General features: G+C 44.8%; 1 protein-coding gene across 1 annotated transcript in view; it reads left to right on the top strand.

Moving 5' to 3' along the window:
• Positions 1-2,078: 2,078 nt before the first annotated feature.
• The window catches only part of LOC140395366 (transient receptor potential cation channel subfamily V member 6-like), a 201,754-nt gene continuing 189,979 nt past the window's right edge, over positions 2,079-13,853 (top strand). Inside the window, exons 1-3 of the mRNA XM_072483022.1 lie at positions 2,079-2,499; positions 5,218-5,315; positions 7,806-7,928. Of these exons, the coding sequence (XP_072339123.1) occupies positions 2,369-2,499; positions 5,218-5,315; positions 7,806-7,928 (352 nt within the window). The 5' untranslated portion in view covers positions 2,079-2,368. The remainder of the gene's footprint in view (positions 2,500-5,217; positions 5,316-7,805; positions 7,929-13,853) is intronic.

Genomic DNA, 13,853 nt, shown 5'->3' with positions numbered 1-13,853 from the left:
TATCAAATGGCCGGTGTTGGGGCTACACCTGTGCGGACTGAAGTGGGGAGGCTGACTATGGCAAACTAGGCCACAACATGAAGATTGGGCACTGGGGGGGGTGGGTGGGAGGGGGGGGGGGGTGGAGGTTGCTGGTGCCTATGGAGCTGTTGCTCCTGTGAGACTCAGCACATTAAAGTGGGAGATAGAGCAGGTTAGCTGCAAAATTAGATTACACAGAATTTACAGCTCAGAGAAGAGTAAATTCTATCTGAAGATCTGGCCGACCATCAGGCCAGGGAGGGACCCAGAGGGGGGAGGCTGGTGATGGCCCATAGTGTTCAGGTGTTGTTGGTCCATTGAACCAGATGATGGACAACATATGCCACAGGAGGCCCAGCCTGAACAAGGAGATGGTGCAGCACCTGTGCCATGTCCTTTCGGACTTGGCACCACGTGGGGAAGGAGGATACTCCCTCCCGGTGGCCTCAATCCTCAGCCCTGAACATTTACGCCTCATTCCAGGGCTCGAGCAGAGACTTGTGTGGCATATCCCAACCAATGAGGGAGCTAGGACTTTTCTCACTGGAGCGAAGAGGGAAGAGAGGTGACCTGATAGAGGTGTACAAGGTGATGAGAGGCATGGATAGAGTGGATAGCCAGAGACTTTTCCCCAGAGCGGAAATGGCTGTCACGAGGGGATATAATTTTCAGGTGATTGGAGGAAGGTATAGGGAAGATGTCAGAGGTAGGTTCTGTACACAGAGAGTGGTGGGTGTGTGGAATGCACTGCCAGCGGAGGTGGTGGAGTCAGAGTCATTCGGGACATTTAAGCGACTCTTGGACAGGCAAATGGACAGCAGTAAATTGAAGGGTGTAGGTTAGGTTGATCTTAGATTAGGATAAGTGGTCGGCACAACATCGTGGGCCGAAGGGCGTGTCCTGTGCTGTACTGTTCTATGTTCTATGAAACAGGCCATTTGATCCAACACGTATCTGCCTGTGGTTCCATTGAATCTCCACAGTGCAGAAAGAGGCCATTCAGCCACCATGTCTGCCCCGACCCTCCGAAAGAGCACCCTACATAGCCCCACTCCCCCACTCTATGCCCATAACCCCAGCTAACGTGCATACCTTTGGACTGTGGGAGGAAACTGGAGCACCTGGAGGAAACCCACACAGACACAGGGAGAAAGTGCAAACTCCTCACAGACATTCACCCAAGGCCAGAATTGAACCTGGATCCCTGGCACTGTGAGATAGCAGTGCTAACCACAGTGCACCATGCCGCCCCACAATATGCTCCACAAAATCCTCCTCCACCCCTTCTTCATCTAACACTCTCTGTTTATCCACTCTTTTCTCATGCACTTATAATAATAATCTTTATTATTGTCACAAGTAGGCTTACATTAACACTGCAATGAAGTTGCACATTATGGCGCCTGTTTGCATAGACAGAGGGAGAATTCAGAATGTCCAATTCACCTAACAAGCAAGTCTTTTGGGACTTGTGGGAGGAAACCGGAGTGCCTGGAGGAAACCCACATAGACACAGGTAGAACATGCAGACTCCGCACAGACAGTGACCCAAACCAGGAATCGAACCTGGGACCCTGGCGCTATGAAGCAACAGTGCTAACCACTGTGCTACTTATCTTGCTGCCCCTTAAATACATCTATACTACTTGCCTCGACTACTCCCTGTGATAGCAAGTTCAACATTCTCACAAACACCAAAACATTGCTCACAGAAATGAAACTATCCATCAGTGTTGAATGTTTGTTGTCAGCTGTCGAGAGTTCATACAATCTCCCAATCTGCAGTTTTCCAGCAAATTCTCTGAGATCTACACTTCTCCCTTATTCCCCTGCCAATCAATCACTTCGCAGTTTGCCAAGTGAGGGAAAAACAAATCTCTCCTGGCTGCCGTGATGACGCCCTCGGTAGGAGTGACCACCTCAAGTCAGCTGTTGTGTCACCGACGACCTTTAGCAGTTCTTAAAGGGGCTGCACTCACAAACCAGCCCTTAAGCACATGAAGGACAAAGGTGCCCTCACATCTTGAACCTTGAACCTGCCTTCTGCACTCCTCTCCACCCCTGGGATTGTGCATTGCAGGTGGGTAACAGGGTGGCAGGGGTCCCCGTTGTTTTATTCATGGCAGGAGAGTTGGGCAGGCAGGAGAGAGTTAACCCAGGAAGTGAATTCTGTGCAGAACACAAGCTGAATGCATGTGGGCTCTGAGCTGAAGCAGATTCATAGTAAATTCTCACCAACCTGAGGTAACTTTAGAGATTTTGAGAATCGGGGGAGTTCTTCGCTCTGGTTCCCGACAACCAGTCTTCCAGGGCACAAAGAGAAAGAGTTGGAGGCAGCGAGCAAAGGATGATGGGATTTCTGTTCCGAAGTGGTCGATGGTCCGTCTCCAACTGTGTCAATGAGCTGTCTCTGAAACTCCAGCCCAGGATTGCTCAGGAGGAGAGAATCGATGAGCTTCACATATTGCAGTACAAAAGGTGAGACGGAGTGCCTGATGCCTGTACGAATAAAGGCCCTTCCATTGAGGAGGCCACTGGGGGACTACCCTGGGTTCGGAGAGGAAAGAAAATCTTTCAACCCGCCCAGCCAATTGGTACCGAGGATACCTGCTGGAAGAGGGGCATAGCACTGAGTGAGTGAGTGAGGATAATCTGTGGTGCCTGTACGATTGTTCAATCACCTCACAGCACTTGCTGCCTGAGCTTGTATGTGGGGAGTGTCTGTTTGATTACAGTGTGAGACTCTGATCTGCCCATTGCAGACCTGCATTCTCAACAGGGATCCTCAGGGGGTGCCTTTCTTCTTCCGCAAACCTAAAGACCCTGCCAAACCACTTTGCGATGCCTTGAGGGAGTGAAGGGCACGGTATAAATGCCAACTAAATGATAGTTTGGAAATCAGTTTGGGGGCCCTATGCCACAGCTAACACCATTAAAATAGAGTCTGGTTATTTTGGGGGGATTTTGCTGTGCACAGATTAGCTGCCATGTTTCCTACATTAGAACGACGGCCACATTTCAAAATTACTTTGTTGTCTGTAAAGCAGTTCGGCGTGTCTGGAGGTTGTGAAAATCTTTTAAAATGTCCTTAATGTATCTTGTGTAGTTCATAACCGGTGTTTTTAAAAAAACAAACCAGATATTGCAAACAAGAGGTTGGAATAAACACATTGACACAGACAGAGATTTATTTCCTTCGGAACCGAATCACAATTATGAGCGAATCTGTGGCATCATTTTATCCTATCTGTGAGCTGCGTGTGTGGGTTGGGGGGTGGGTGGGGGGCTGGGGAGATGGGGGATGGGTGGCAATGGCAGAACATTTGGAAAGTGCTACACTGCACTTTCCAGTTAACTTCACTTTAATGGCATTTCAAACACAGATTTGGCACCTATCTGCTCCTACCTACCAATACACACTCTGTACTAATTTATCCATCTTTCGTCTCAATTGACCAACTAGATTTATTGTATCTTTGTTCTGTATGTCTTATCTTTATATGTTTGTCTGTGTTTGGCTCTTTCTTTAATAATAATCTTTATTATTATCACAAGTAGGCAATGAAGTTACTGTGAAATTCGGTGTATCTAATTACAGATGATCCTGTTTCTACACATGTATCTCTCTCTCGCCAACCAAAAATACAATTTTATTTCTACCAATATTTCCATTTACTATCTATCCCTGTCTCTCTGTATCTGTCTGTCTCTACAATGTTTACTGTCAATCTGTTTGTTTATGCTGCTATCTCTCCAGCCTGACGGCTGATACAGTGATTGTAGTGCCCCTCTTACTGGCCTGTTCAGATTTTAAACATTTTTTTAATACCTTTCTCAGAGTTACAAAGCCAATGCGCAGAGTGGACAGGGCAAGCCCTTAGTCCATCTCATTGTTTGCTCCAAATTGAATCCAATTCATGGATTCCGCAAGAGAGAACTTCTAGATCCAAACTGACAACAAGAAGCATTACACCCGGGCCGGAATCATCCTGCTGTTGGCATTCTCTGTTCCCTCCAGCAGCTATCCCCGCCCGTGGGTTTCCCAGCGGTGTGGGGTGACTTCAATGGGAAATCCCATTGACAAGAGGCAGGAGTAGAGACTCTCGCCACCAGCAAACGGCACGCCACCGAGAAACACGCAGCTGGGGGAATGGAGAATCCAGCCCTTGATCTCAGGCTTGATCCTACACTTGACCTGAGACAAAAGCCCAGTTCAGATCAGCTAACACAGCACATGGCACATGTCTGGCAACTCTTCAAGCAGTGTGTTTACTCAGTTCTCTACCTGTAGGATTGATTTACAGTCACTTTTCATCTGTATCAATGGCCACGTAGGGCAGCACGGTTGCACAGTGGTTTGCACTGCTGCCTCACAGCACCGAGGTCCCAGGTTAGGTCCTGGCTCTGGCTCTGGGTCACTGTCCGTGTGGAATTTGCACATTCTCCCCGTGTTTGCATGGGTTTCGCCCCACAACCTAAAGATGTGCAGGGTAGGTGGATTGGCCACACTAAATTGCCCCTTAATTGGATAAAATGAATTGGGTACCCTAAATTTTTTTTTTTTAAATCAATGGCCACGTATCATGACATTGGGTTTTGATGAAGATACTGTACTTTTTCACTGGTCATACATGATTCACACTATCCTCAAACTACAAATTAGACACAATCAACCTTCAAAGACTTGAGATTAGATTAAATATAGTTTGGTGAGTTGTAGCTTTCTCAGTAGCCAATTCTCAGAATTGAGAGTTGTCGCCAATTCTCAGAATTTCAGGAATGAAACATTTTGATGTATCTACCAAAGAACCAGGAGGAGATGAGGAAATTTATTTTATGCAGCAAACTGTTAGGGTTTAGACTTTGCTCCTCCTCCTGAAAGTGCAGATCTGGAAGCCAGTTTCAAAAGTGAATTGGATAAATATTTGGAACGGAAATATTAACAGGGCAAAGGGAAAGAGCAGGGAAGTGGAACTAATTGGATAGCTTTATCAAAGAGCGAGGAAAGGCTCAATGGGGTGAGGGCCCTCTTCTGTGCTGTAGGATTCTTTGAGCCAATGGGAGGATTGTTCACCAGCCCGAAGACAAGGCTGGAGGAAGATATGGCCTCCAGTCGAGTTAGCCTCACCCAGATCGATGTGACAATCAATATCTTCGCTGCTTGACTTCTTGATCTTTAGGATTCTCTCCCGACAGAATCATGGAAACACCTTTGTTCGTAGCTGCAAGAGCAAATGATGTTAATGCTATCAGGAAGCTCCTCGAGTCTCCCTCCGTAGACCCTTTTAAAAAAGGTGAGAGCCTGCATTTTATTTTGAGAAAAGGAATGAATGGGTTGATGTTTTCATTTTGTTTTAAGACTGTTACACATGATAAACAACACAGAAACAGGCCATTCGGCCCCATCAGTCCATGCTGGAGTTTCTGCTTCCTTTGAGCTTCTTACCATTTTTCCTCGTTTAGCTTTATCAACATTATCCTCTATTCCTTTCTCTCTCATTTGCTTTGCTCATTTCCTCTTAAATGCATCAAAACTATTTACCTCAATTCCACATTCCCACCACTCTCTGGATAAAGAACTTTCTTCTCAATTCCTTATTTGATTTCTTGGTGACCTATCTTATGTTGATGACCTCTAGTTTAGCTCTTCCCCACAAGACGACATTCTCTCTGGGTAGGAAATTTGTCGCCTGATCCTGATTTCACCGTCAAAATGAAATTCGGGTTAGGAACCCAGGAATTCTGGCAGTGGGAACCCAAAGGAGATTTTAGAGAAAGTAGCCAATTATGCGGCCGCCTTTGGTAGCCCTGTTCAATTAAGGACAGAAGGCAACTCCCAAGTTTGGAGGGGCAATAGGAGGCCATCCAGCGCTGAACGACTTGCAGCCCCGTTGTCAGAGGTGGTCTCTGCTGAAGTCTCTCAGGAAGCATGAGGGTGCCCCCATTCATGGTCGCCTGTTACGAATGGAGGGTATAACGAGGGCCCAAACAGTTGGGGCAGGTAGACAAGAAGGGAAATGCCCTCCATAGTAACGGGCATCACCAGGATTTTGACTGTTTATAAATGCAGTCTCTTCCCCATTGAACGTAATGTCTGACTCCAAAGGATACCAGACTGCCACTGGGAAGCTGCCACCTATTCAACATCAGTCTCATAGCTGGATGGGCAAGTTGCAAAATAGCTGGAACATCCAGAGAGCATTGGGTGTATGCTCTTAATTAAGCCCTCAAATAGTTTGATGAGCTACCTAGTCAGGTAAACAATCCCACCATTATCCCACCTCTTGAAGAAGAAAGAACATGCTGTAGAGGCTGATGAGAGTTCCCAGTTCCCCCCCCTAATCAGAGCCCCCACCCCCTTCCCCTCCGACCCCACCATCTGACCTACTTCCCCGGTACATTGAAAATTCTATCCACTGTATATACTCTAGCAAAACCTTTCATAATTTGAAAGACCTCTGTCAGATCACCCCTCAGCCTTCCCAGGCTATTCTTCCTCTCTCCCTCTCTTAATGGGTAAAGAGTACCAATGTTTGTAAAATCCCACAAGAGCATTCAGAGGCAACAATATATCTAACATGATATTTTAACATTCTCATTCAGAAAAGCCAGTAACAAGCCAAGGGTTAGGGATTTGAAGAATTACCTATATGACTCCTGTCATTAATCAAGAGTTCAGGTCACAGAGTTAGTCACATTGCTGGCAGTGTCCTTAATTCTTCAGCTTTTCAATTCCCTCCCTAAACCTTTCCATTCTCTATCTCTCTCTGTAAACCTGTCCATTCCCTACCTCTATCTTCTCCCTTATGGCACTCCTTAAAATCTACTGCTTTGAACAAGCTTTTTGACCATCTGCTCTAATGTCTCCTCCAATGTTATTTTTCTTGGTCTGATAAAGCTCCTTTGAAGCACATTTTACCACCTTCAAGTAAATGTAAAGTATGTGAAAGTAAACTGGCTATAGTCCCAGAAGACCATAGGCTGCTTTCCCCTTTGAGGAGGAGAGCTGACTGGTGGTTATTTAACCTGAGGATCACCACACCTTAGGCGAGGGATGAGGTTGAGGAGGCGGGGCCGTTATGAATCACCTCAACTGGTACGGGAATTGAAACCACGCTGTTGGCCTCATTCTGCATCACAAGCCAGCTGTCCAGCCAACTGAACTAAAAGGCACTATTTAAATGCACCTTAAAAGGAACTATATAAATGCAGGTTGTTGTTGTGTAGTGGTGAACTGCTGACCTTTCACTGGAGCAGAGGTTTGCGCATCACTGCTAATATTCCAAGTGATTCATTCTGATTTATTATAATCAAATGACCTTGAGGACCATCATGATACTTGCTAAGCCTCATTAGTTATAGCTTCATACTCATTGCACACTTTTGGCGAATGACTGATAACCACAATTGATGTAGGGGTTGAGAGTGACGCACTGACTGTGATGCAGCACCGTGGGATGATCTATGTTTGAGGCAGGGTTGCCAACTCTGTTTGGACAATGTTCAAGGAGGTTTCTTCACACGACTGCCGAACTCAACCCCTCGTCCAGCCAAACAGCCTGATTCCCCCTCTCCAATATTTCGACAACTAAAATACAAAAGCGTTCAAAGAAAATTAAGAGAAAATTGTTTCAATGCCACCAGTGATTTCTAACTTGCTACAGTATCCAAGAGATTGATCTTTAATTTCCAAAGATTCCAGGACATCCGTGGAGAGTTGGCAACACTAGCTTCATGTAAACCTCACTGTTTTGTGTAATTGTAGCTGCTTTATTACCTGATAGGAGTGATGGGTGAGACAGCATTGCACATAGCAGCATTGTACGGTAGTTATGAGGTTGCAGCTGTGCTCCTTGAACAAGTGCCAGATCTCATCAATGTACCAGCCACCTCGGAGCTGTATAAAGGTAGTCTTTATTTACTTCTTGCTACCGATATTGGGATGGGGTTGAGATGGGGTGGGTGGGATCAAAATCCGTGGAAATGTAAGGATCAAAGAGTTGGTTGACATAGTGGATTGATGTGCAGTATTGAGTAATCATTAAGAAATGAGAGATGGGTAGTGAGTGAGGAATGGGGGATGGGAAATGAGTGCAGAATGGGGGGATGGGCCGTGAGTGGGAAATGGGGAGGATAAGTAGCGAGTGGAGAAAGGACAGTGAGTGAGGAATGGGAGGGTGGGAAATGAGTGAGGTGTGGGGGGGATGGGTGGTGAGTGAGGAATAGGGGATGGGCGTTAGCGGGCATTGGGGGATGGGCAATAAGTGCGGCATGGGGTTGGGCAGTTATTGAGGAATGGGGATGGGCAGTGAGTGGTGTTTTCGGCGAGGTGTTTTCAGAACCCCAAAATGTATCATGGTGTTCAACCAACCTCTCCCTTGAATGGATTTGTTCCTTTTCCTAGCACACAGCTTTTTCCTTAGGTGTGGGATTATAATTATGGACACGTCAGTTTCTAAACACAAAACACTGTTTATTCCATGAACTCAACTTAACATCTTAAATAAACATTGGATCTCTTAACACCCCTTACTTCAAAGATAACTCAGAAAATATTGCAACAGTAAATAATTCCTTAAAATGTTCCTTCAAACTTCCAAGAGACTTAACACCTTTAAACAGTATCACATCAGGTTAAAGGATACATATATTTTCTGTAGAATGGCAGAGATATATTAGCTTGGTTGACTTCAGCTCCAGCACCTTGCTTTCTTCCTGCAGCTCTCTGGAACCACACAGACACACACAAACTGCTTTTTCCAACTGGCTTTCTCCCTCCAAGCAACTCATAGCAAACGAGAACTTCTCAAGCTGCTGTCTCAAACTGGCTTTCTCCTTTTAATCAGCTCACAGCAAAACAGCCAGGCACTTTTAAACTGCTCTCAGCAAAACCAGCCAGGCACTTTTCAAACTGCAAAAGCAAACTGCAAAATGGCTGACCTGACCTCAGCTCCACCCACTCTCTGACATCACTGTTTTCTCAAAGGTACATTGCTTAAACATCCATGTCGTAAGGTTCTCTCACATGACACCTCCCCAAAAGAAAAAAAAATAAACCATCAACTTCATGATGGTTTCATTTTTCACTTCTGCATTATCCACCAAGAAATGTACACAGTAAATAAACCTTTTCATTTAAAAAAAACAACACATGCAAACACGTATAATAATATTGTCAATTTTTCTTTGTTCTTCTTCCTCCAACCGAAATCGTTCTCGATTGACAGTCTCTTTGAACAAAGTCTCTGCACGATCCATCCATTCCTCTACTCCTTGGCATTTCTCTTCAGAATCTGGGGCGGGATTCTCCGCAATCGGCGCGATGTACGCTGACCATCCGCATCCTGAGTGGCCGAGCCCTCACCTTGAGGGGCCAGGCCCGCGCCGGACTGATTTTCGCCCCGACAGCTGGCGGCAAAGGCCTTTGTTGCCCCGCCAGCTGGCGCGGAAATGACTTTGCCGTGTGGCGCATGCGCGGGAGCATCAGCGGCCGCTCACGGCATTCCCGCGCATGCGCAATGGAGGGGGTCTCTTTCGCCTCCACCATAGTGGAGACCATGGCGAAGGCGGAAGGAAAAGAGTGCCCCCACGGCACAGGCCCGCCCGCGGATCGGTGAGCCCCGATCGCGGGCTAGGCCACCGTGGGGGTACCCCCCAGGGCCAGATCACCCCACCCAGGACCCCGGAGCCCACCCGCGCCGCCTTGTCCCGCCGTTCAAAAGGTGGTTTGACTCTCGCCAGTGGGACAGGCATTCCAGCAGCGGGACTTCAGCCCATCGCGGGCCGGAGAATCGCCGGGGGGGGGGGGGGGCCCGCCAACCGGCGTGGCGCGATTCCCACCCCCGCCAAATATCCGGTGCCAGAGAATTCGGCAAGCGGCAGGGGCGGGATTCATGCCAGCCCCCGGCGATTCTCCGACCCGGCGGGGGGTCGGAGAATCCCGCCCCAGATAATTTAGTTCAATCTGACCACAGAGTCCCTTGCAATTCTCCAATACAGGAGCATTGGTGATCACAGCTTTCAGGCAGTCAAATGCTTGTTGAAAGTCCGCTGTCCATTGACATTTTTTACATTTCTTCAGCAATTCCATCAGTGGAGTAATCACGCCACAAAACCTTTGCACAACTGTTTGATCAAAGCCATTCATGCTAAGAAATCGCATTATTTCCCTTCGTCTTGAGGATCATGGAAACTCCGCAAGGAAAGTGATTCGGGCGTCTCCAAATTCACTTTCGGCTAGGTTCATCGCCAAACTCGCCTCCTGAAGTCGATCGAAGAACTCCATACGATGTTTTAAATGCTCTTTCCATGTCTGGAAGTTGGAAATAAAAGCAGATTGTCCCACATTCTCAATGCAATCCTTCAAACGTGGGATAGGATAAGAGTCCATTCTTGTAGCTGCATTCACCTTTCGATAGTCCACACACAACCATTGGGTACCGTCTGGTTTAGGTACCATCACTATGGGTGAGCTCCATTGGCTGCAACCCACTTAAATCATGCCATTTTTAAGCATACTCTCAATCTCTCTGTTAACCTGTGCCAATTTTAAAGGATTAAGTCTATATGGATGTTGTTTGATAGGAACAGCATTTCCCACATCTACACCATGTATAGCCATTTTAGCACTTCCCAATTTATCTCTACAAACTTGCCCATGTGATATCAATAACTCTTTCAGGTCAGTTCATTTTTCTTCTCGAAGGTAACTTAACAATTCATCCCAATTTTTAAGAACATCCTCATTTTCCAATTGAATTTGAGGTATGTCAAATTCACAGTCATCTGGATTTGGTTTGTCACTTTGAGTTAGAATCATTAAAACCTCCTTTTTCTCTCCTTCCCTTTCAAAGTACCTTTTAAGCATATTCACATGACACACTCGGTGAGTCTTCCTTCTATCTGGTGTTTTTACCACATAATTCACCTCACTTAATCTCCTTTCAATCTGATACGTTCCACAAAACCTAGCTTTTCAAGGCTCCCCTAACACTGGTAACAACACTAAAACTTTATCTCCACTGGCAAAACTACAAACTTTGGATTTCTTGTCCGCGACCCGTTTCATCACATTTTGTGCAACTTTCAAATGTTGTCTAGCCAATTCACCTGCTCTATTTAATCGTTCCCTAAAATTTGACACGTAATCCAATAGTGTAATTTCCGATTTCTCACCCACCAATTTTTTCTTAATCAATTTAAGTGGTCCTCTTACCTCATGACCAAAAATTAGTTCAAAAGGACTAAATTTGGTTGACTCATTAGGTGCATCCCTAATTGCAAACAATACGAATGGGATTCCTTTATCCCAATCCTCTGGATAATCTTGACAATACACCCTCAACATTGTCTTTAATGTCTGATGCCACCTTTCTAACCCTCCCTGCTATTCTGGATAGTACGCAGTTGATTTAAATTGTTTTATTCCTAAGCTATCCATAACGTCTTTGAATAACTTTGAAGTAAAATTTGTTCCTTGATCCGATTGAATTTCTGTGGGTAGTCCATATCTAGTAAAGAATTTAAGTAACTCCTCCACAATTCTTTTAGCTGTAATATTACGTACGGAATGACCTCTGGAAACCTAGTAGACACATCCATTATAGTCAAAAGATATTGATTCCCACTTTTTGTTTTAGGAAGCGGTCCTACACAATTGATTAGGACCCTTGTAAAAGGTTCCTCAAATGCTGGAATGGGTATTAAGGGCGCTAGTTTTATCACCTCTTGAGGTTTCCCTATCACTTGACATGTGTGACATGATTGACAAAATTTAACAACATCTTTATGTAGTCCAGGCCAATAAAAACGTTTCTGGATTTTAGCTTGAGTTTTCCTTATTCCCAAATAACCTCCCACTGGTACCTCATGTACAACTCGCAACACCTCCTTTCTATACCCTACTGGCAATACTACTTGATGAACTTCTGCCCACTTTTCATCCGGCTGCATATGTACACGTCTCCATTTTCTCATCAAGACATCATTTTTACAGTAATAACACTATGCTATACTCTCAGATTCCTCTTCCGTATATGCTTTCTGATATATCCGTTTTATTTCTACATCTTTCTGTTGTAATTCCACCAATTTTCCTGAACTAAAAATATCCGCCTCATCCTCCACCTGTTCTTGTTCTTTTTCAACCATCTGATCAAAAATCGTTTCTGATAATTGCACTTCAACTTCATCTTCACTCTTTGATTTCTCCTCTTATCTTAACCTGTGACTCTGCGACCTTGTTACTACACAATCTGGAAAAATCCCAGGATATTCGTCCTTCAACACTTCAGTTGACTGATTTTCCACTGGCTTATCAACCACAGTAGACATCACTCCCACCTGCGATCATTACCCAAGATAAACTGTATTCCTGGACAAGATAGTTTATCTATTACTCCTACTACCACTTCACCACTCTTCACTGGACTTTCCAACCTTACCTTATATAATGGAACGCTACTCCTTTCACCCTGAATTCTACATATCACCACCTTTTCTGGCAACATTCTTCCCAAACTACATAATTCGTCATCTCTTACCATTAAAGATTGACGAGCCCCTGTATCTCTTAAAATTGTGACTTCTTTACCTGCTCCTCCTGATACACACGAGTAAACCTTACCCACACAAGTAAATTCTTTAAAGACATCTGGCACCTTCTTAACAATTACTTCTTGAACAGGCTGTACAATTGTTTGCACCTCCTTCGCTTCCCTTGGACTTTCCTTTACCACTCTAACAAACCCCACTGTCTTATCCTGTTTTACCACATCAGCCTTCCCAGTGCTTTTCTTCAACCACCAACAGGGTGACTTTACATGGCTTAGTTTATTACAGTGAAAACATCTGAAACTTTTCATTTCTTTTCCACCCTCCTGGATTTCTTTTTTAATCTGAGGTACACTCTCTTTATTGTCTCCCATCAGATCACCTTTACCTTTACCACTTGAGTATTTCTCATGTCCCCAGTTTCTATCCCTCACCGGCTGAAACTGATGTCGGAAACCAATCTTTGATTTCTGAACTAATTCATAATCATCTGCCATTTCCGCTGTTAATCTCGCAGTTTTAACCCTCTGTTCTTCCACATGAGTTCTCACTACATCAGGAATTGAATTTTTAAACTCCTCCAAAAGTATAATTTCTCTGAGAGCTTCATACGTTTGGTCTATTTTCAAAGCCCTTATCCACCTATCAAAATTACTCTGTTTGAGCCTTTCAAACTCCATGTATGTTTGACCAAATTCTTCCCTTAAATTTCTAAACCTTTGTCTGTAAGCTTCAGGCACGAGCTCATATGCACTTAAGATGGATTTCTTCACCTCCTCATACGTTCCAGATACCTCCTCTGATAGTGATGCAAACACTTCACTAGCTCTACCTACCAGCTTTGTTTGAATCAGTAACACCCACATGTCCTGTGGCCATTTCATTTGTTTCGCTATCTTCTCAAATGAAATGAAAAAGGCTTCCACTTTCTTGTCGTCAAACCTTGGCAATGCTTGGACATATTTAAATAGATTCCAACCAAGCCTTCGACTATGACGCTCTTTCTCACTATCCTCATCACCATCATCCAACTGTACGTTTCCCTTTACGTTTGCCAATTTTAACTGATTGTCATGTTTCATGGCCATTTTCTGAAGTTCAAACTCCTTATCTTTATCTTTTTCCCTGATCTGTATCTCCCTTTCTTTTTCTTTTTGTTCTGCTAGGGTTATTCTTTCTTTTCTCCTATCTTCTCTCTCCTTTTCTTTTTCCTCTCTCTCTCTTTCTCTTTCCTCTCTCGCACTCTCGTATTCCAGCCGCTTTAATTCTTTCTCATGTTC

Source organism: Scyliorhinus torazame, chromosome 18 (genome assembly GCF_047496885.1).
Source record: "Scyliorhinus torazame isolate Kashiwa2021f chromosome 18, sScyTor2.1, whole genome shotgun sequence".
Lineage (NCBI taxonomy): Eukaryota > Metazoa > Chordata > Chondrichthyes > Carcharhiniformes > Scyliorhinidae > Scyliorhinus > Scyliorhinus torazame.
This window is presented reverse-complemented; position numbering and strand designations above follow the sequence as displayed.